Source organism: Ahaetulla prasina, chromosome 4 (genome assembly GCF_028640845.1).
Source record: "Ahaetulla prasina isolate Xishuangbanna chromosome 4, ASM2864084v1, whole genome shotgun sequence".
Taxonomy (NCBI): domain Eukaryota; kingdom Metazoa; phylum Chordata; class Lepidosauria; order Squamata; family Colubridae; genus Ahaetulla; species Ahaetulla prasina.
In genome coordinates, this window is record NC_080542.1 from 142,769,034 (window position 1) to 142,790,462 (window position 21,429).

The 21,429-nt window shown below is 41.9% G+C and overlaps 1 protein-coding gene across 1 annotated transcript in view; it reads right to left on the reverse strand.

Annotated features, from left to right (window-relative positions):
• LOC131197664 (sodium channel protein type 5 subunit alpha-like) overlaps positions 1 to 21,429 on the reverse strand; it is a 391,694-nt gene that overhangs the window by 305,473 nt on the left and 64,792 nt on the right. Inside the window, exon 2 of the mRNA XM_058182005.1 lies at positions 1,987 to 2,334. Coding sequence (XP_058037988.1) covers positions 1,987 to 2,253 — 267 coding nt within the window. The 5' untranslated portion in view covers positions 2,254 to 2,334. The remainder of the gene's footprint in view (positions 1 to 1,986; positions 2,335 to 21,429) is intronic.

Here is a 21,429-nt window from a genome sequence, read left to right on the forward strand (position 1 = left end):
TCATGATGGCAGCGTATAAAGTTGGATCTGAGACAGAATAAGGCTAACACATCATATCCCCCCCAATTGTCCCTCCTCCTTCAGGAGGTCAGGCTGGTCTGGTCCAATGCCAACTCCTTCTCGGCCCCTCGTGGTAATCTTCTTCCACAGGTCTCTAGTTGTCAGTCATTCGAGGAATGCAGTTTCAGTTGGGAAAACCCCGCGTTATTCATCCTCAGCCGTTAATCCCCCCCCCCACAAGGTTATGTCAGCCGACACTCATAATAGGCTCCCTTCCCCTACCCTGTACAGTGATATGATACATCTGATTCCTATAATTGTTAGATAATACAGCATAAACATTTCACATTCTATCTACTGCTATAAACTATTCAAAAGTATATGAAGATTAGAGCGGAGGCTGACACTACCCCTGAAGTGCACTCGGAGACTCCAGTTAGTCCAGAATGCAGCTGCGCGGGTGATCGAGGGAGCTCCTCGTTGCTCCCGGGTAACACCGCTCCTGCGCAGTCTGCACTGGCTACCTGTGGTCTTTCGGGTGCGCTTCAAAGTTTTGGTTACCACCTTCAAAGCGCTCCATGGCTTAGGGCCCGGGTACTTACGGTACCGCCTGCTGTTACCTTATGCCTCCCATCGACCCGTACGCTCTCACAGAGAGGGTCTCCTCAGGGTGCCGTCCGCCAAGCAATGCCGGCTGGCGGCCCCCAGGGGGAGGGCCTTCTCTGTTGGAGCACCTACGCTCTGGAACGACCTTCCCCCCGGTTTGCGCCAAATATCTGACCTTCGGACCTTTCGCCGGGAATTAAAAACTCACTTATTTATTCAAGTGGGACTGGACTGACTGATTTTTTAAATTCCAAATTTTAAAGTTTTAATCCTTTGTAATTTTATATGGGGTATTTTAGGTTAGGTCAATCTGACGGTTTTAATTTGGCCACTATTGAATAGGTATTTTAAATTGATATTTTAACTTTGTATACTTGTTGTTTTATTTTTGGCTGTACACCGCCCTGAGTCCTTCGGGAGAAGGGCGGTATAAAAATTTAAATAAATAAATAAATAAATAAAAACCAGTAGAGGCAAGATAAATTCCACAAGTTATTCTTGTACTTTCCAATTCCTCCATTCACATCTTTTATATGGATTTGCCAGATTATTAGCTTGGTGTCACAATCATTGATTAATGTTTCTTGCAAATATGAGCATCTAATATAATCTGCATTTTATTTAATAATAAAATGGTTAACCTGAAAAAGAAAATAGGGCCCAGTCTGGTCAATACTCTTGGTAAAAGTACAGGAAGTACAGGAATGGATTTAAGAATTGCTCTCCAAATCAGACATTTTAAGATTATATTTCACCTTTTGTATTCAATATCCACTCTCAACTCCAATTCTATTTGAAACAGTATAGACATATACAGGTAACCCTTGATTTACAACAGTTTGTTTAGTGACTGTTTACAGTTAAAACAGCACTGAAAAAAGTGACTTATGGCAGAATCCCCATGGTCACATGATCAAAATTCAGACATTTGGCAACTGACTCATAGTTATGACATAATTATGTCCCGGGAATACGTGATCCCCTTTTGTGACCTTCTGACAAGCAATGTCAATGGGGAAGCCAGATTCACTTAACAACAGCATTACGCACTTAACAGTTGCAGTGATTTATTTAACGACTGTGGCAAGAAAGGTCGTAAAATGAGGCAAAGCTCACTTAACAACCATCTCAGCAACAACAATTTTGGACCCAATTATGTTTGTAAGTCAAAGACTACCTGTACATAGGCAACATTGTGATCATTAATGATAATATTGTGATTCTCCTGTTTGGACCCCACCCATCTTAGATGTCAGGAATTTAACCCCACCATGTCTCACATCCTTAATCCAGGAAGGAATTATTTCCTGTGAAAAATATCCTTCTACCTCATTCCCTTCCATTATTCTTAATCATAAGTACGGAGGTGACAGATTTGACCTTATGATCTCCGTAGTAGGGGTCAATGTCCTCCAATGGTTCTCCGATGAGCTCGGATGGGGGAGATCCATAGATGTCTGGCAACTTCTTGCATGCCTGCAAGTCAAACTGTGGCCGCAATTTTTCTTCCTCTCCCGACTGCTCTCTATATTCCTGCTTGGTATCCTTTGTGATCTTTGCCGCAATCCGCTTTTCAATCTCTGATAACGATTCGGGCGTGAACCGGTGAAAGTTGTTAGTACCCAGTGGTAACAAGAAGTCAGCCATCTTTTCATCCTGATTTTTCTTTGTACTGGCCGTTACTCCTAATTATGAAAAAAATAAAATAAAATAAAACAAAACAAAACCCTGAAAAAGAAAAAAAGAAAAAGAGGGAAGGTAAGTAAGTAAGTAAGTAGAACTCATTAGATCTGACAACCGTGCCAAAAACATTTATTTGGCTTCCTTTTTAACCATTGCTCTTCAAAGTTAATGGAAAATAGATTGCATTTGAGTTTCTGATTGAAAGAAAGAAGGCAGAAATATTGTCATATACTTCTAGACTTACTTTAATGGCAACATGGACAAGGGGATGTGTGAATGCCCTATTTTTCATTACAGCTATTTCTTCAGTTTTGGCTCTTCTTGGCACATCATCCTGTTTTCCAAAGCACAGGAAGGCAAGACAAGAAAAGTGGATGGAAACTAATCAAGGAGAGAAGCAATCCAGAACTAAGGAGAAATTTCCTAACAGTGAGAACAATTAACCAGTGCAACAGCTTGCCTCCAGAAGTTATACGTACTCCAACACTGGAGGTTTTAAAATCTCTGGACAACCGTTTGCCTGAAATAAATAGGGTCTCCTGCCTTAGCAGAGGGTTGGACTCCAAGGTCCCTTCCCACTTTGTTATTCTTAGTTCAATTCAGCCTAAGGAAATCTTCCTAGGTTTTCTTATAACCCAGTTTTCAGCAGCTAAGATGACCACACAGTGATTCAGATATGTACACGGATTGAGATGTGATTCAGAGTGATTCAAATATGTGTGCCGGAATAAAAAATAATAACATCACTGATACTCACCCCTTCCAATTTAGCAATAATAATAAAAAAAAATCTCAAAAACAACAATCAAAAGTCATTCAACTTGAGAATTAAATTGAAAATGTAGCCTTCTGGAAGAGAAGAAAACTTTCAGGAAAACTAGGAAAGAGCAATTTATACCCTGTCCTCCAATTTGCACCCCTCCTATACTCTGTCATTTTAAATCAGTGTAGTAAACCAGGGGTAGACAAATAATTTTCTCAAGAGGCCACATGAAAAGGGCCTCTAGTGGCCCAACAGACTACGTCTGTCTGTTATTAACACAGCTGCTTGCAATTACTGCAAGTTCTAGTCCCACTAGGCCCAAGGTTGACTCAGCCTTCCATCCTTTATAAGGTAGGTAAAATGAGGACCCAGATTGTTGGGGGCAATAAAAGTTGACTTTGTATATAATATACAAATGGATGAAGACTACTGCTTAACACAATGTAAGCCGCCCTGAGTCTTCGGAGAAGGGCAGGATATAAATTCAAATTAAAAAAAAAAACAGGACTTTTGTGGAGCCAAGCCCTGCAAACAAGTCTAACTTCTTTGTGTCTTATTTATTTGTTTAATATTAATTATTAATTAATTAAATATTAATTAATATTTTTATGCTACCCATCTCACATCCAATGCAATCCAAAGCAATGTTATGCAGGGAAATTATTCCTTTCTCCCCACCCCTTAAAGAGCATGTGTTTGGGTCCACTATAAAAATCTTCAGCAAGCAAGTTTCTTTTCTATGCAAAGCAGCAGCATCCTTGACCCTGAAGCCAGTTTACTCCATCTCCTTTACTTCACAGTGACTTAAACTCTGTAGAAATTGTACATGGGGTATCCCTCAGGCTCCTCTCCTTGGGTGTTTGCTGCCAGATGGTGCTTCTAAAGCCATTTTGTCACGAGGCCCATCACCCTGCTGCGCAGCTATCGATTTGAGATAATTCACAACCATTATTTCTCACAACACCCAGAGATTTGTCAGCAAATAAAGCTTTTCCTGTCCCAGCGTGATAAAGATAACATGTATTGACTCAGCTGAAGGGGTCGTTCGCAAAGCAGACTCTTCTTGTTCCAACTTTGTTTTATGAGAGACTCGTTATGTGATTATTGATTGGAGGCACATCTAAAGGAAAAGAATGTCCACATCCCCTGCCCCTCCCCTTTTTATATACAATAGATGACAGAAGATGCAAGTTGCTATTCTTTTATTCCAATTCTCTCTCTCTAGTTCTGTATATTAGTCTTCCTCAACAACCCTCTTTCCCTTCGGAAAGAAGCTACAGACCTGTCTCTGCCAGTTGGCTTGGGTCTCTAAAAGAGACGCTTCATGTTGGAGATGGCCTATAGATTAATATCAGATCCCACCGTCCCACCCTGCTCATCCTATTCCCCCCCCCATCTTTTAACTATCGCATTTTGTATTTTGTATTTTACAATTTTTCAGTATCCTATTTATATAGTTTATTTTTTAAATATTGTAAGCCGCCTATAGTTACCTTGCAGCAAAATGGGCAGCCAATAAATTTGATTAGATAGATAGATAGATAGATAGATAGATAGATAGATAGATAGATAGATAGATAGATATGATACAGAGAGAGAGAGAGGATAGAGAGAGAGATGAGAGAGAGAGATGAGAGAGGAAGAGAGAAATGAGAGAGAGGTGAAAGAGAGAGAGGAGAGGAGAGGGGAGAGAGAGAGAGACAGACAGACAGACACAGATAGATATGATAGAGAGATGATGAGAGAGAGAGAGATTAGAGAGAAAGATGAGAGAGATGATAAAGATAGAGAGAAATGAGAGAGTGGTGAAAGAGAGAGAGGAGAGGAGAGGAGAGGAGAGGAGAGGAGAGGAGAGGAGAGGAGAGGAGAGGAGAGGAGAGGAGAGGAGATAGATAGATAGATAGATAGATAGATAGATAGATAGATAGATAGATAGATAGATAGATAGATAGATAGATAGATAGATAGATAGATAGATAGATGCATGTCTGATGATACAGTGGCATTCCTACACATAGATCTAAGATAGATATGACAGACAGACAGACATAAATATAGATGTAGGTAGGCAGGCAGGCAGACAGATAGATGAAGTCCTTGAGTTACAAAAAACAACTGAGTCACAAATTTCTGTTTCTAAATGAAACATTTGTTAACTGAATTTTGCCCGATTTTATGACCTTTCTTGCCATTGTTGTTAAGTGAATCATTGCTTTTGTTAAGTTAGTAACAAGGTTGTTAAGTGAATCTGGCTTCCCCACTGACTTTGCTTGTCAGAAGGTCACAAAATCTGATCACATGACACCGCAACTGTCATAAATATGAGTCAGTTGCCAAGTGTCCGAATTTAGATCATGTGACCACAGGGATACTGCAACAGTCGCAAGTGTGAAAAACAATCATAACTCACTTCTTTCAGTGCCGTTGTAACTTTGAACAACCACTAAATGAACTGTTGTCAAGTTGAGGATTAGCTGTAAATAAATAAATAATACTCTCTGATACACCTGTGGACCCAGAAGAGCACCAGACTGGAGATGCCTGCTGTCCACACTTTGTACTTTTCCTGGTGAGATGCACACATAAGATAAGGTCTCCAAATGAAACTCAAACCAAATCAAGTTGAAACATGGTGGTTCCGATTCCTGCTTAAGGTTTGGACAAATAACGTCCCTTATTTGCTGTGCACGGATTGAAATACAGAGGCACTCCTTGAATTACAATCATTTGTTTAGTGACTATTCAGAGTTACAACAGCACTAAAACAAGTGAATTACAACTGGTCTTTTTTTTTTTTTTTTTTGGCATTTATATCCCGCCCTTCTCCGAAGACTCAGGGCGGCTTACACTATGACAAGCAATAGTCTTCATCCATTTGTATATTATATACAAAGTCAGCTTTTATTGCCCCCAACAATCTGGGTCCTCATTTTACCTACCTTATAAAGGATGGAAGGCTGAGTCAACCCTGGGCCTGGTGGGACTTGAACCTGCAGTAATTGCAAGCAGCTGCTGTTAATAACAGACTGTCTTACCAGTCTTAGCCACCAGAGGTCCTCACACCTAGGACAGTTGCAGCATCCCCCATGGTCGTTTGATCAAAATTAGGGTGCTTGGCAATCAAAATGTATTTAAGACGGTTTCAGCATCCAAGGGTCACATGATCACCATTTGTGACCTTCCCAGCTGGCTTCTGACAGGCAAAGACAAGGGGGGAAGCCGGATTCGCTTAACAACCATAGGATTCACTTAATAACTGCAGTGATTCAGTTAACAACCATGGCAACCATGGTTATGTATTTATTGTCGGTAAATATAAATTTAACACAAAAATAGTTCACTGCGAAAGCACCTGCCTGCAAAGGCTCCTAGATTGGGGCTGAAAGGCGAAAGTGGAAGCAGTAGGCTCCGTCCCATATTTGGGTAGACCAGGTTTGGGTTGGGTTTGGGACACACTTCACTTAACATTGCATTTCTTAGAAATTCTGGTCCCAATTATGGTTGAGGACTATGCATTGTCAGGCATGGAGATTCTATGATGTCTACGGGTTCAGTACAGCTAAACTATGATTGCCAGTGAGAATTTGTGATTGAACATTATCTGAAGGTACACCGATACGCACAACAACTTACCATTCAATATTTCAGGAGCATTTTACAGGTAGTCCTTGATTTACAACCACAGCTGAAGCCAAAGTTTCTATTGCTAAGCCAAACAGCTGTAAAGTGAGCTTTGCCCCATTTTACAACCTTTCTTGCCACAGCTGTTAAGTGAATCACTACCATTGTTAAGTTAGTAAAATGGATGTAAAGTGAATCTTGTTTCCCCATGGACTTTGCTTTTCAGAAGGTCACCAAAGGGGAACACATCACCATGGGCAGTGGTGGGATTCAAATAATTTAACAACCGGTTCTCTGCCCTATGATTTCTTCCAACAACCAGTTCACCAAACTGCTCAGAAAGTTAACAACCGGTTCTCCCGAAGTGGTGCGAACTGGCTGAATCCCACCACTGACCCTGGGGCACTGAAACTGTCATAAATATGAGTCAGGAAAGCTAATTATAAAAAATTACAACAATGTAATTCATCTCCCTCCATAAAGTACAATTTAAAAACAAGAGAGAGAGGGTGAGACAGAGAGGGAAAGGGAGAGAGGGAGGGAAGAGAGAGGAAAGAATGGGGGGGGGAGAGAGAGAAAGAGAGAAACAAATAAATAAACAAATTATGGGAGGAACAGTGTTGATTTTATCTAACACCTAACAAAAATTGAAGGATTGGAGAAGTCACATGTTCTACAAGTGGATTACAGATGCTCAAAGCTTCTTAGTTCTATGCCATCTGACAAAATGAAGAAGAGAACCCGATGAAAGGAACCCCTACCCCCACCTAAAGTACTGTGGTACTACTATTCTGTATTTAGTGCTCTATAGACCTCCCCCCCCCATTTCCTATCTAATGTCTTATGGAGTGGAAAAGAAGAAATGGGAACATTCTGTTTTTCTGAAACCTGAGTCCCAGAGTAATCAGGATTTATGATCCACCCCACAACCCTGAAGTGAGACAGGAATTTAGACTGGATTGGCATAAAGGTTTTCTTGTTTTCATAGGGTTCCAGCAAAATTCAACTTATTTCATATTGTACAGGTAGTCCTCAACATATAACCATTTGTTTAGTGACCATTCAAAGTTACAATGGCACTGAAAAAAGTGACTAACAACTGCAACACATGTTTGCAACCAGGTCCATGGTCACATGATCAAAATCACAGATGCTTGGCAATTGGAAATTGGCAGTATCTGGGGGGGGGGTTTCACGTGAGCGCCACTTGCAACCTTCCCAGCCAGCTTCTGACAAGCAAAGCCAATGGGAGAAACCATATTTGTCTAACAGCCACATAATTCGCTGAACTACTGTGATTCGCTTAACAACCGGGGCAAAACAAGATCATAAAATCAGGCATAAGTCACTTAACAATCTCTTTGCTTAACAAAGGAAATCATGCCACAAGGACCACAACTGGACTTGTTTTAACACAGAAAGTCATTAAATGCTATCTTGAATGTATAAATCAGCAATAAGACACTCCATGGTATAATGCAGAATATTTAATCTTCACTAATGCTTTAATTCCTTAATGCTCCAACACTGGAGGTTTTGAAGAAAAGATTGGACAACCATTTGTCTGAAATGGGTTTCCTGCTTGAGGAGGGGGTTGGACTAGAAGGTTTCCAAGGCAGTAGTGGGATTCAGCCAGTTCGCACCGCTTCGGGAGAACCGGTTGTTAACTTTCTGAGCAATTTAGTGAACTGGTTGTTGGAAGAAATCATTAGAGCAGAGAACTGGTTGTTAAATTATTTGAATCCCACCACTGCTCCAAGGTACCTTCCAACACTAATTCGAATTTGATGGCGCACAATGTTAAATGAACCTCAATTAAAACGTAGGCATGTAAGAGTACCAGAAAAAGTGTATGTATTATTCATTTATGTAATGCAAATGGTAGTACAGCATAGGAAATCTATGTTGGATCCAGATATATACACTCCCATAGACCTGGCTATCGGGATAGTGATATGAAAAAAAATTATCATTATGATTAGTAGCTTAAAACCCTATACATTAACTTTAACATATTGATTCTGGTTAGCTCTAATCCCGATGGGCCTCTAAGAAGTGTTTGCTCTCTGCTAGTAGCAACTAGGCCACTTAGATCTGGATCACACAAAGCCCCTACAACACGGTCTTTAACCTCCCATTGTCCCATCTGGGAATGGAGACCCATATTTGCTACTGACAGTATTGTTTGCCGAGCTATTCACTTGGTTGGTAATTGTGCACATCGTATCTTGCCTACTATGGCCTAGAGATCCTTGTTTTCCCCAAATCCCAGCCCTGCCAACCCTTTAAAGAACCTAACCTCACCATCCCCAATGCATCTCTGCTCTAAATTAACAGCTCAGACCGTTCACTGAGGAGCAAAACATGCACAAACAAATTTCTCTGCAAGCTTACAGTAATAATCACAACATGCTCAAGCCCAGTCAGCTTTGGCTAGGTGGAGGAAAGTGCTCTCTGAAAATAAAGACTAAGCATAGAAAGAAACAAAGAGAGAGGGAGAGAGGGAGAGAGAGAGAAGAAGACAGGCAGACCAATATCTTTTAAATTTAGGTGGAGAGCCTTTCTATCCAAAGACAAATAGTCATTGACTTACAACCATTCATTTAGTGACCGTTCAAAGTTACAACCGCACTGAAAAAGTGACTTATGGTCATTTTTCACCCTTACAACCGTTGCAGCATTCCCATGGTCAACGAGATCAAAATTTGGGCACTTGGCAATTGGTTCATCTTTATGACAGTCAAAGTGTCCTGCGGCAGTGGGCGGAGAGGCAGTTTCACGTGATCCTCTTTTGCGACCTTCTGACAAGCAAAGGGAATGGGGAAGCCAGATCCATTAACAACTGGGTTATTAACTTCACAACTACAGTGATTCACTTAACAACTATGCCAAGAAAAGTTGTAAAGTGGGACAAAAGGCATTGAACAACTGCCTCACTTAGCAACAGAAATTTTGGGCTCAATTGTGATCCTAAATTGAGGACTATCTATAATTTCACACGCTATTTCCTCCATCACCACCTATGAAATCTCTTCTTGAGGAGCCATTCTGCCACAACAACATCCATTACATTCATTAACAACTCTCCTATCAGATCTGTTTGCATGGTTAATCCCAAAACAGCAAAACCTTCGTTCTTGGCAATCCTGGAAACAAGCAACCTATGGGGAAGGAAAGAAACCACCTGCCCTTGTTATCCACATCTGAACTTCCTTTCATGAACAACTGTGTTCCATGGATATTTTTCCCTAATTTAAGGTGGCAACCTATTCTATGAATGCACCAATGATCCCTTGTCTGATTGGCAGCCCCTGGTAACACAACCCACTGCAGGTAGTCCTCAATTTACAACCACAATTGGGCCAAAAATCTATGTCGCTAAGTGAGACATTTGTTAATTGAGTTTTGTCCCATTTTTATGACCTTTCTTGCCACGGTTGTTAGGTGAATCATTGCAGTTGTTAAGTTAGTAACCTGATTGTTAAGTGAATCTGGCTTCCCCATTGACTTTGCCTGTTGGAAGGTCGCAACAGGGGATCACGTGACCCAGGGCATTGCAACCATCAGAAATACATGCTAGTTGCCAAGCATCAAGAATTGTGATTATGTAATCATGCTGGAACTGCTATAAGTGTGGGAAATTGTCATAAATCACTTTTTTTCAGTGCTGTTGTAATTCAAACAGGCACTAAATGAATGGTTGTAAGTTGAGGACTACCTATACAAGGTCTTTCTCCCTTAGCCTAACCAAAAAAGGCAAAGCAAGGAAATGACTTCTGGCAAAGCCTCTATTGCTGGATCAATATTTTTCAAAGAAGTCCATCTTGTGCCAGGTCCATTTTTAATTTTCCCAGAAAGCTGAATGCTAAAGAACAGGGAGGCAGAGTTTTCAATTTCCCTAGAAATCTGCTCAGCTAAAAAGCCAAAATCCGGCCTTACAGAGGTCACTACGTTTACTTAAAATGCATAATTCCTAATCAGAATACTACGTAACCTACTATGCCCAAACATCTAAACTATATCTTGGCTTAGTATGACAGTGTGTTTCATGCTATTTGCTAAATCCTAAAGCCAGGTTGGGAAACACACTTTCTGCATTCCCCAAATTCCATCACCAAATTGTGAAAATGGGACTAAAAAACAAACTATCCAACATATGGTGTCAGAGTGCCGAAACAGAGTCTATAAGGAGACATTTGCTGATCTCCTAGCTCGGACAAATGAAACTAAAATTATACCTGTAATTTGGACATAATGTTTATATTTTAGATTTCATATTTTGTAATTTTACCACTTGTGTTTTATTCAAATGGGCTGTGAATGTGCCATGCGATTAATAATACGCTGCATTCCCATCTTAAAGGGCCCTGCTATGGCTCAGCAATTAAGATGCAGGGCTGGTAAGGCTGGAAAACCAGCAGCCCAGCTTCAAGACCCAAGGTCCACCCAATGGGGTGAGCTCCTGTTCTCAACCCAGCTCTTGCCAAGCTACCAGACTGAAAGCATGCAAATGCGAGTAGATAAATGGTATCATTTCGGTGGGAAGGTAACAGTGCTCCACATGACCACGGAAATGTCTTCGGACAGCCCTGGCTCAATGGCCTTGAAACAGAAATGAGCACTAACCCCTAGAGTTGGCAACAACTAGTGGAATAAAATCCGCAGGGACTCCTATTCCCATCTTAAAGCACAGTAGGGCTTAAGATGGGGAATGGTTAAAGATGATGAGGTGATCAGACCAGAAAATTTTTTTCAGATAAAGTATCGCAATTTATTTTCCAAAGTAAGCTTTCACTGGTCCGATTGCTACACTCAGGCTGTCTTTTAAACCATATTGTTGTTGTTTTTCAATGACATCAGAAAATTATTTATTTATTTGCAAAGTAGATTAGGTTTCATTTTAAATCAATTTTTATTCAACAGAATATTACACATAAAATGGCCTCTCATGGAAAACTGCAGCAGGATTAGAACAAAGACAGTTTAGAGGATAGACAGAGGATAAAGGATTTGGCTACAATTTCACAATTTATCTGTGAAAAGACTGGGATTACAGGTAGTCCTCAATCTACAACCATCCACTCAGTGACCTTTGAAAGTTACGACAGCACTGGACAAATGATGGTTACCGCTCATCCACTGAGTTCTGGCTGTCCCAGCATGGCAACCAGTTTGCACTTATGACCAAGTTGTGGCACTCCAAGATCACATGACTGTCATTTGTAACTTCCCTGCTGGCTTCCCCAGAAAATCAGTGGGGAAGCTGGCAGGGAAGGTCATTAAACTCACTTGTGCCACACCAATCATTCACATACCACCACATATCCACCCTGAGCTTCCCTCACAAACTTGTGCACTCCCATGCATCCTTTCTGCTCTGTGTTACTTCTCTTGTACATGTCTTGCACCAGTGGTGAAATCCAAATTTTTTTTACTTCCGGTTCTCTGGGCATGGCTTGGTGGGTATGGTGTGACTTGGTGGCGTGGCAGGGGAAGGATACTGCAAAATCTGCATTTCCACCCCACTTTGGGGTCAGCCAGAGGTTGTATTTGCTGGTTCTCTGAACTGCTCAAAATTCCCACTACCGGTTCTCCAGAACTGGTCAGAACCTGCTGGATTTCACCCCTACCTTGCACCCTCGTAACTTCTCACACCCTCCCTAACTTCCACTGCACCTCACCAGCCACCCCTATATACCCTGATACCCTTCCTGAACCTCACCATGCCTCTAGCGCATGCCTTGCTCCCTTGAGTACACCTTGCAACCCCATCAAAGCCTCCCTGACCCCTCCCTGACAGTGCCTCTTGCATACCCCCTTGCACAACATTTCTCGCCTTCTTTCACTTTTTCCTTGACTTTGAAGCATCCATTTATTTGTTTGTCAGCCTGGGACTTGCAACTTCCTGCTGGCTTCCCCAGTGATATTATGGGAAGCTATCAGAAGTTGCCTTATAACTGTCAGATTCAGTTAACTAAATTCATTACCAAGCAATATTTTTAAGATTGGGTCACTTAGTTATGGAGATTCTAGTCTCAGTTGCCATAATAATTGGAGGATTATCTGTAAAAGACACCAAAATCCTGAAAGTAGTTACATTACCCAACAGGCAAATACAATGTTGTGCCTCGGCCACCCCCCTCTCCGCAGCCGGACCCCTCTCATCTCCTGTTATCTCAGCCAGAGATGGATAATGAAGACGAACGGCCTGGCATGCCTCCAGCCCCCAGTTCTGGCACCATGCCCGGACAAACTGAGCAAATAAACCCCTCCCCCACAGCATGTGAACATGAGGAACATGAAGCCAGTCACGAGCTGGAATTGCCGGCAGCTGGAGGGTGGATGGATCCACGCTTCCGGAGAATGGAGAGGCGACGTCAGCAAAAGGAAGGGAGGGGCAGGCCTGGATAAGTGCTGAGTCATGGAGCCACACCCCATGGCCTATATAAAGGATCTGCTTTCTGGCATTCTTTGAGTCAGGCAAAGTCTAATCTGGTTGCTGAAGTCACATCTTGGACTCCTGCCTGCCCTGAGAACTCTGACAGAACTTTGGCAAAGCTACAGAGGCTTTGTGGCCACGCTTGATACAGATTTCCCCGACCCGGCCATCAGAGGAGGAGTGGGACACGACATACAATTACAGGTAGTCATCAACTTACAACAGTTCATTTAGTGACCATTCCAAGTAACAAAAGCACTGAAAAAAGTGACTTATAACCATGTTCACCCTTACAACCATTGCAACATCCCTATGTCACATGATCAAAACCCAGATGCTTGGCAAATGGTTCATATTTGTGATGGTTGGCGTGTCCCAGGGGTCACGATCACCTTTTGTGACCTTCCGACAAGCAATGTTAATGGGGAAGCCAGGTTCACTTAGCAGCTATGTTATTAACTAAATAACTGCAGTGATTAACTTAACAACTGTGGCAAAAAAGGTTGTAAAATGGGGAAAAACTCACTTAACAAATGTTTCACTTAAGAAGAGAAATGTTGGGCACAATTGTGGCTGTAATTGGAGAGCTACCTGTATTTGCAACACATTTTTAAAAAGTTTATATTGAAAAATACTGCAAATTGATTGGAAAACAAAAAAAGTCAAAAAAATATTTATCTATATAATTTTGATAGATGTTTTTATCCTTTCCTTTTTTCCTAATATTTATAAACAATAACTTTGTAGACACTTTTTTACTAATCAGAAATTACTTTCCCCCCCCCTTTTTTTTTAATATTTTGAAAACAATGTACTTCATTTGGTTTGCTTTTTTAAGGTTACTGTATCTTGAGCAAAAAGTGTAAGATCATAGTACCGGTAGTCCTCAAATTATGATTGTTTGTTTAGTGACCATTTGAAGTTACAACAGCATTGAAAAAAGTGACTTATGGCGACGTTTCACACTTATGACCATTGGGGTATCCCTATGGTTATATGATCAAAATTCAGACACCTGGCAACTGGTTTGTGTTTATGACCTTCTGTAAAGCAAAATCAATGAGGAAGTCAGATTCACTTAACAACCGTGTCACTTACTTAACAAAAAACCCTGAGAGAAGGAGTGATGTGGGGAAGAGATGCTGAGCAATTCAGTGCGGAAACAATAGAGGAAACTTTAGTCCTTCACCACCCACAGCAAAAGAAGCCCTTCAAACTTGCAACAGTTTATTCCTTAATAAAATCATTAAACTAAAAACTAAAAAATGATAGGGAAAAAAATCCCTAGCTTTTCTAATATAATGGTTCCAATTACAGATGATAGAATTCTGAGACTCGAGTTTCCCCGCCTGAATATTTTGAAAACAGGTTGTGTTTTCAAATTGTGCCGATTTTGCAGACCATTTCTAACTGCTGATCAAAATTTAGTCTGTCGGCTTAACTGGGTATCCTTCAGTCAGACATTTTCTATTTTCTCTTGGCACAGTGGTAGTCAACCTGATCCCTACCGCCCACTAGTGGGCATTCCAGCTTTTCATGGTGGGCGGTAGGGGTTTTGTCCGATACTGAAGCACTTTCCTTTTTTTAAATTTAATTGACTTTTTGGAAAAAAAATCATAGCATTATTTAAAAACATTTTCATTAGGTTTTCATAAAATTCCACGTGACAATTTAAATTTCTGAAAATATACTATTTGTATCAGTGGTGAAATCCAATTTTTTTTACTACCGGTTCTGTGGGCGTGGCTTAGTGGGCGTGGTGTGGCTTGGTGGGAATGGCTTGGTGGGTGTGGCAGGGGAAGGATAATGCAAAATCTCTATTCCCATCCCACTCCAGGGGAAGGATCCTGCAAAATCCCCATTCTCTCCCCACTCTGAGGCCAGCCAGAGATGGTATTTGCCGGTTCCCCGAACTACTCAAAATTTCCGCTACCGGTTCTCCAGAACTTGTCAGAACCTGCTGGATTTCACCCCTGATTTGTATCACCCGCGCATAAGTTTAGTTCTCGTTACGTATGTGAAACTAAATGGCGCTATAGTGCAACCGCAAACAAAAGAGCCTCGTCCCAGAATAGCTCGCGCATCTCCCCCCACACTACCCAGCTGTAACAGACAAGCAGAGCTGGTAGCTGGCACCCCCCCCAACCCAATCCACGATGCGCGAGAGGCATGCGCAGACGACGATACACTTTATAAATCACCATTACTGTGGAACCGGTGGGCGGTTAGAAAATTTTACTACTAACAGAGATACAAAAGTGGGTGGTAGGTATAAAAAGGTTGACTACCCCTGTCTTGGCATGTAGTCAGGCCAGTTTCACACATCTCACCAGCTTGTTTGTTTCACTTTACTATGCTGAATAAACTGTAAAAAAAAATGTTTATATTTTCAAGTTGAATAATTCCATTTTTTAAATCCTTAATCTTTTAAACCCTTCAGGTGCTTATTATTTTTCTATCTTGTTCAGTGTCCAGGTCTCGGAACCAAACATTTCCACTGGAGAAGCCTCTGCTTTGTTTATTCCGATTTTTAGTAGGAAGACAAGAGCTGGCCAAAGTTGTTGTTTCAACAAGCACTTGAAAGTTCTAGAGAGTAGGAGCAAGAAATGCTTCGATTCCTATTCTAACAAAGGAGAGCTCCGTGAAAGACTCTGAATCCAAACCTCAGCATCTCAAAGTAGCAAAGAGGGGGATGAAAGAATGGGGAACGGAAGGGGGGATCAGGAGGGGAAGGAGGAGGAGAAGGAGGGATAAAAGAAGGAAGAGGAGGGAGACAAAAGAAAGGGGGAGGAGGAAGAGGGAAAAAAGAATGGAGGAAGAGGAGGAGAAGAGAGACAATTGGAGCGGGGGAGAAGATGTGAAGGAGTAAGAGCAGGAGCAGGAGAAGAAAAAAGAAAAGGGGGCAGCTAAAAAAGAGGAAGAAGAATCTACTCAGTATCTCGGCATTCACTTAATAATTGACCAAGTAAGATCATAAAAAGGCTTAAGCCCATAGGAATTTGTGGCTTGACAAATGAAGACAGTTGAGGGCAAAGGACAAACTGAAAACTAATGAGATTTTAGGAAAGACAGGGACTTGCATGAGCAGATCAAAAGCTTAAAAGGAGAATAATCAAGAGCACTTACCATGAGTGGGAAAATGCTGTTTTTGAGACGATATCTGACATGCAGATGAGATGAACTCTACTCATTCTACAAAAGTGTTATAGTCTATCATAAATAGCCCAAGAACCCAAAAAGGAAAAACTTGGGGATAGAAAAACCAAAATGCTGGCGTTAAAACTGTGTAAATCACAGTGTTAAACAGTGCAGCGTGCACAATGCCTTCCAACCTCATCCAGTGCTCATTCCTGTTGAACATGATGCATTTCAAAATGGCAGAATTTAGTCTGCCATTTTGAAGATTGAACTAAACATTGGAATATCTTGCAACAGAGGAGGTCAAAATTGGGGTGCTTGACAACTGGTTCATATTTATGACGGTTGTACTGTCCCAAGGTTATGTGATTTGTAACCATTTGCAACCTTCCCAGTCAGTTTCCATCAAGCAAAGTCAATGAGGGAAGCCAGATTTGCATAATGATCGCATGAGTCACTTAACGATTATGGCAAAAATGTTGTAAAGTAGGGCAAAACTCACTTAACGATTGCCTTACTTAGGAACAGAAATATTGGGCTCATTTGTGGTTATAAGTCAAGGGCAATCAACCAATGAAACAGCTTGCCTTCAGAGGTTTTGGAAGCTTCATTGCTGGAATCTTTCAAGAAAAGACCGGACTGCCATCTGTCAAAACGGGTATAGGGTCTCCTGCTTGGGTGGGGGGTAGGACTAGATGACCTACAAGATCCCTTCCAACTCTGTTATTCTGTACTCAAATTACCTGTATTCAAACAGACACAGGCATATTCCACAGAATGTGTAGATGTTTCCTATATACCTTTGCTATATTGTTGAAGAAAAAATCAATTCCTGTCTTATATACAATTTTGTCATTATATTTTTTTTTATGGAACCTCCTATCCTGAGTATTTCAATTGGTTGCAATATTTTCAATGGACGCAAAAGTTGCTATAGTCCATGTAAGCTACCAAGTTTTTTTTTATTGTGGCAATACAGAAATGTGTAAAATAAATAAAACCCAAAGTATCTGAAGATACCTACAGAAATTTCCCCAATATGAAGGCCTTACAAACACGTAGCTTTGAACTCGCAGAATTGTCAGCAATAGTCCCACCAAGTGAGGATTGTTAGAGATTGGTCAACATCTCTGAAAGGTGGCCAAGGTGAAGAAGACTTGTTTGCAGTCCTCTGGGAAATTGGATTCAATTGGATTCCGCTGTACGGGTCTGGATGGGGAGAAACAGACTCAAGCTCAATCCCTCCAAGACGGAGTGGCTGTGGATGCCAGCACCCCGGTACAGTCAGCTGCATCCGTGGCTGACTGTTGGGGGTGAGTTAGTGGCCCCAAAGGAGGTGGTTCGCAACTTGGGCGTCCTCCTGGATGGACGGCTGTCCTTTGATGAACATCTGGCGGCCGTCTCCAGGAGGGCCTTTTACCAAGTTCGCTTGGTCCGCCAGTTGCATCCCTTCCTTGACCGGGATGCCTTATGCACGGTCACTCACGCTCTGGTTACATCTAGGTTGGATTACTGCAATGCTCTCTACATGGGGCTGCCCTTGAGGTGCACCCGGAGGCTACAGTTAGTCCAGAATGCGGCTGCGCGAGTGGTAACAGGAGCCGTTCGTGGCTCCCACGTAACACCACTACTCCGTAGCCTGCATTGGCTTCCTGTGGTTTTTCGGGTGCGCTTCAAGATTTTGGTTACCACCTTTAAAGCGCTCCATGGCTTAGGACCCGGGTACTTACGAGACTGCTGTTACCTTATGCCTCCCACCGACCCGTACGCTCTCACAGAGAGGGTCTTCTCAGGGTGCCGTCCGCCAAACAGTGTCGGCTGGCGGCCCCCAGGAGTAGGGCCTTCTCTGTGGGGGCACCGACGCTCTGGAACAAACTTCCCCCTGGCTTACGTCAAGTGCCTGATCTTCGGACCTTCCGTCCTGAGCTAAAAACACACCTATTTATTCAAGCGGGACTGGCATAATAGTGTTAATTTTTAATTTGGGGTTTTATTAACATTTTTAAAATTTTAAAATTAAATTTTAATTATCAGCCTTTTTGTAATTTGCTAGATTTTAAATGTTTTAATTTGTATATATTTCATGTTTTATCTTGGCTGTACACCGCCCTGAGTCCTTCGGGAGAAGGGCGGTATAAAAATTTAATAAAATAAATAAAAATAAATAAATTTGGATTGACCTCCTCTCAGATTGGCAGCGGGAAAGGGGATGAAATTCTGCCTCAAAACGGAAAATCCTAGTTGGTCAACCATAATGGCTTGTAAAACATCAACAGAGTTGGGAGGGACCCTGGAGGTGTTCTAGTCCAGGGGTCTCCAACCTTGGTCCCTTCAAGACTTGTGGACTTTGGAGACGACTTCCGGTATCCAGCGGCAACGGACGTCTGGAAGGCTTCTCCTGCCTCCAGCGCCCGAATCCGGCCGCCGCCGAGGCCCTCAGGGGCCAGGTGTTCCGAAAAGGACACCTGCCGCGCAGACGGCTCGCCAGGGTCTCCCAGCCGACATACAGGACTGTGGGGACCCGATGCTGGCGCGTCCTAGGCTTGGCGGGGTTTGGAGGCCACAGGCGCGGCCATTATTTTGGTCGTCGCCTGGGCGCTGTGCCAATGACACGGGGCATTGGATTTATAACTGCAGCAGCCTGGTGGTGAACAGGGCACGGAGAAGAATTGAGGAGGAGAAGGGAAGGGAATATCGGTAAATGTGGTGGAGTGCTCCGGTGCGGGGGTTTTCTCCCCTGCGGTTGGAAGGAGCACGAGTTATTCTGGAGAGGAGAACTTAAAATAAGAAGATTACGGTTTTGTGGAGCTCTGGAGAAGAGGTGATGGAGAAATTTAGGAGGGAAGGTTTGAGGCCCCCTCCTTCTGGGGAACAGTGGTGGCGTCCAGCTTCCGCCTTCACTATGAGAATTTTGATGACATCACTTCCCTTGACTTCCTGGTTGACTAACTGTACTCTGGACTCGTTGCTCCTGTGAGTGCCCCTGGTGGATCCGGAGGAAATTACAAGGATACTGTGCCTGCCTGAGGATTTTGTATTTTTTTTCCTTAATGGCAAAGGTCAGAGACCAACTGCTGGAGAGATGGAGAATTTTGGAAAAGTTATCTAATATGGACAAGAAATTGGATGAAATAAGAGCAGAAATTGTGACTATCCAAAAGGATTTAAAGGATACTCAACAAGTTTCAGCAGAAAACAAGCAGAAAGTGGAAGGTTTGGAGGGTGAGGTGCGGGCAGTGCAGAACAGAGAGGAGGCGACAGGCAATGCTGTGCTTGGACTACAGATGGATAAAATGTCTTATTTCCTTAGGTTACAAAGTTTGGAAGAAGAGGACCAAGAAGACTTGAGAGATGTTGTGACTAAATTGTTGGGAGAATTACTTGGGAGAGGTGTTGATTTCATGAATTGGGATGTGGATCGAGTTTATAGAGTTAATTAGCAATATGCACGCACGCATGCAGTTCCTAGAGAGGTTCATGTCAAATTTGTGAGAAGAGGCGAGATGAAATTCTTAGAAAACATAGGAGTGGGGCACTGATTTACAGGGGCAGGAGATAGCCATTCTGAGGCAGATTCCCAGACAGGTACGTGAAAAAGAAAGAAATATTATTTTTGTCAAGCAAATTGTACCAGAAGGAGTGGGCTTCAGATGGCTGATGCCAGAGGATTGATGATTTTCCGGGAGGGCATTACGAAAAAATCAGTACAATTGCGGAGGCTACGGCCTATGTGGAGGAACACAAAGCCTCCTGGAATCAGATGACCCAGGAATTGAAGAAGGAGGTTATAGATCATGGGAGAGCGGCTGCCGCTGTTGCGGCCCTGGAGTTGGGTCAGGCTGAACCCAGAGTTCTGAGATCTAAAACTAGGAAGTGATAAAGATATTTGGGATTGTGTTGGTTTTCCTTACTCTCCTTTGTACGATATTCTGTTTATTCTTGACTCTTCTTTATTACGTATTTAAAATTTGTAAACTTAGCTACTTCGTGTCACCTGCTTGCCATATGGCTGTTGTATGTGTTAAAAAATTTGAGTAAAATTCTTATTTTAGATAAGAAAAATGAAAATTTACCATACCTGAAATGTATTTGTATAAACCTTTTTTGACTAATAAAAACTTTTTGAATATAAAAGACTTGTGGACTTCAATTCCTAGAGTTCCTCAGCAGGAGACCTTATACCTTTCCATTCAAATGGCTGTCCAATCTCTTCTTAAAAATCTCCAGTGATGGAGCACCCACAACTTCTGGAGGCAAGTCGTTCCACTGATTAATCGTTCTCACTGCCAGGAAATTTCTCCTGAGCGATGTTGCTTCTCTCCTTGATTAGTTTCCATCCATTGCTTGCCTCTTGGTGCTTTGGAAAACAAGTTGAACTCCTCTTCTTTGTGACAGCCCTTCAAATATTGGAACACTGCTATCATGGCACCCCTATTTCTTCTTTTCACTAAATATACCCGATTTCTGCAACCATTCTTATCTTTCTCCTAAAAAGATATCTACTATCAAACCTCCTCTTTCTTGACTTCACTGGTCCTCTTGATCAACTCTCTGCTTTCTATTACATGACTACCCCCCACTTCCAGTGACCTGTTTGCCACTCATCTCCCACTACCCCAAAAAATGAAACAAAAGTTCACTTTAATGAACAGCAGCTTCCGATGAAAAACTGGAAGCTATCCTGGAGTGAATCATGACCACTGATTCTAGAAGATTAGAAAGATCTGATCAATTCTGATGAAAGAAGCTACTTTTCAATAATCTACTACAAGTTATAACCATAGGCAAAGATGTCAGAGCAGCTAAGGAAGAACCAGAACGGAAAGATGAAGTAAAAAAATACAGTAAAAACTGAAGAAAATTTTCAAAGCAGACTGTCCCAAGAGATAAGAAAAAACTAAATCTTTGTGCCTTTAATAGCCTTTTTGATCTTGTTTATTAACCACATTATGCCTTTTGGATACTTTTGACATTTTCCTTGATTAGACATCTATGTTCTAGGTCAACAGCCATTAATACAATTTTAGTTTAGAGTAACCTCTAAATCTTCTGTTGATTCACTCTTCCAATTGCCTTTTTTATCAATTCCCTTGATTTTGGGTACATTGTTGTTCTATAATCAAATATAGTGAAGATGATCTCAGGAGGGTAGTCATTCATTTATACAAATGGTGGGGTA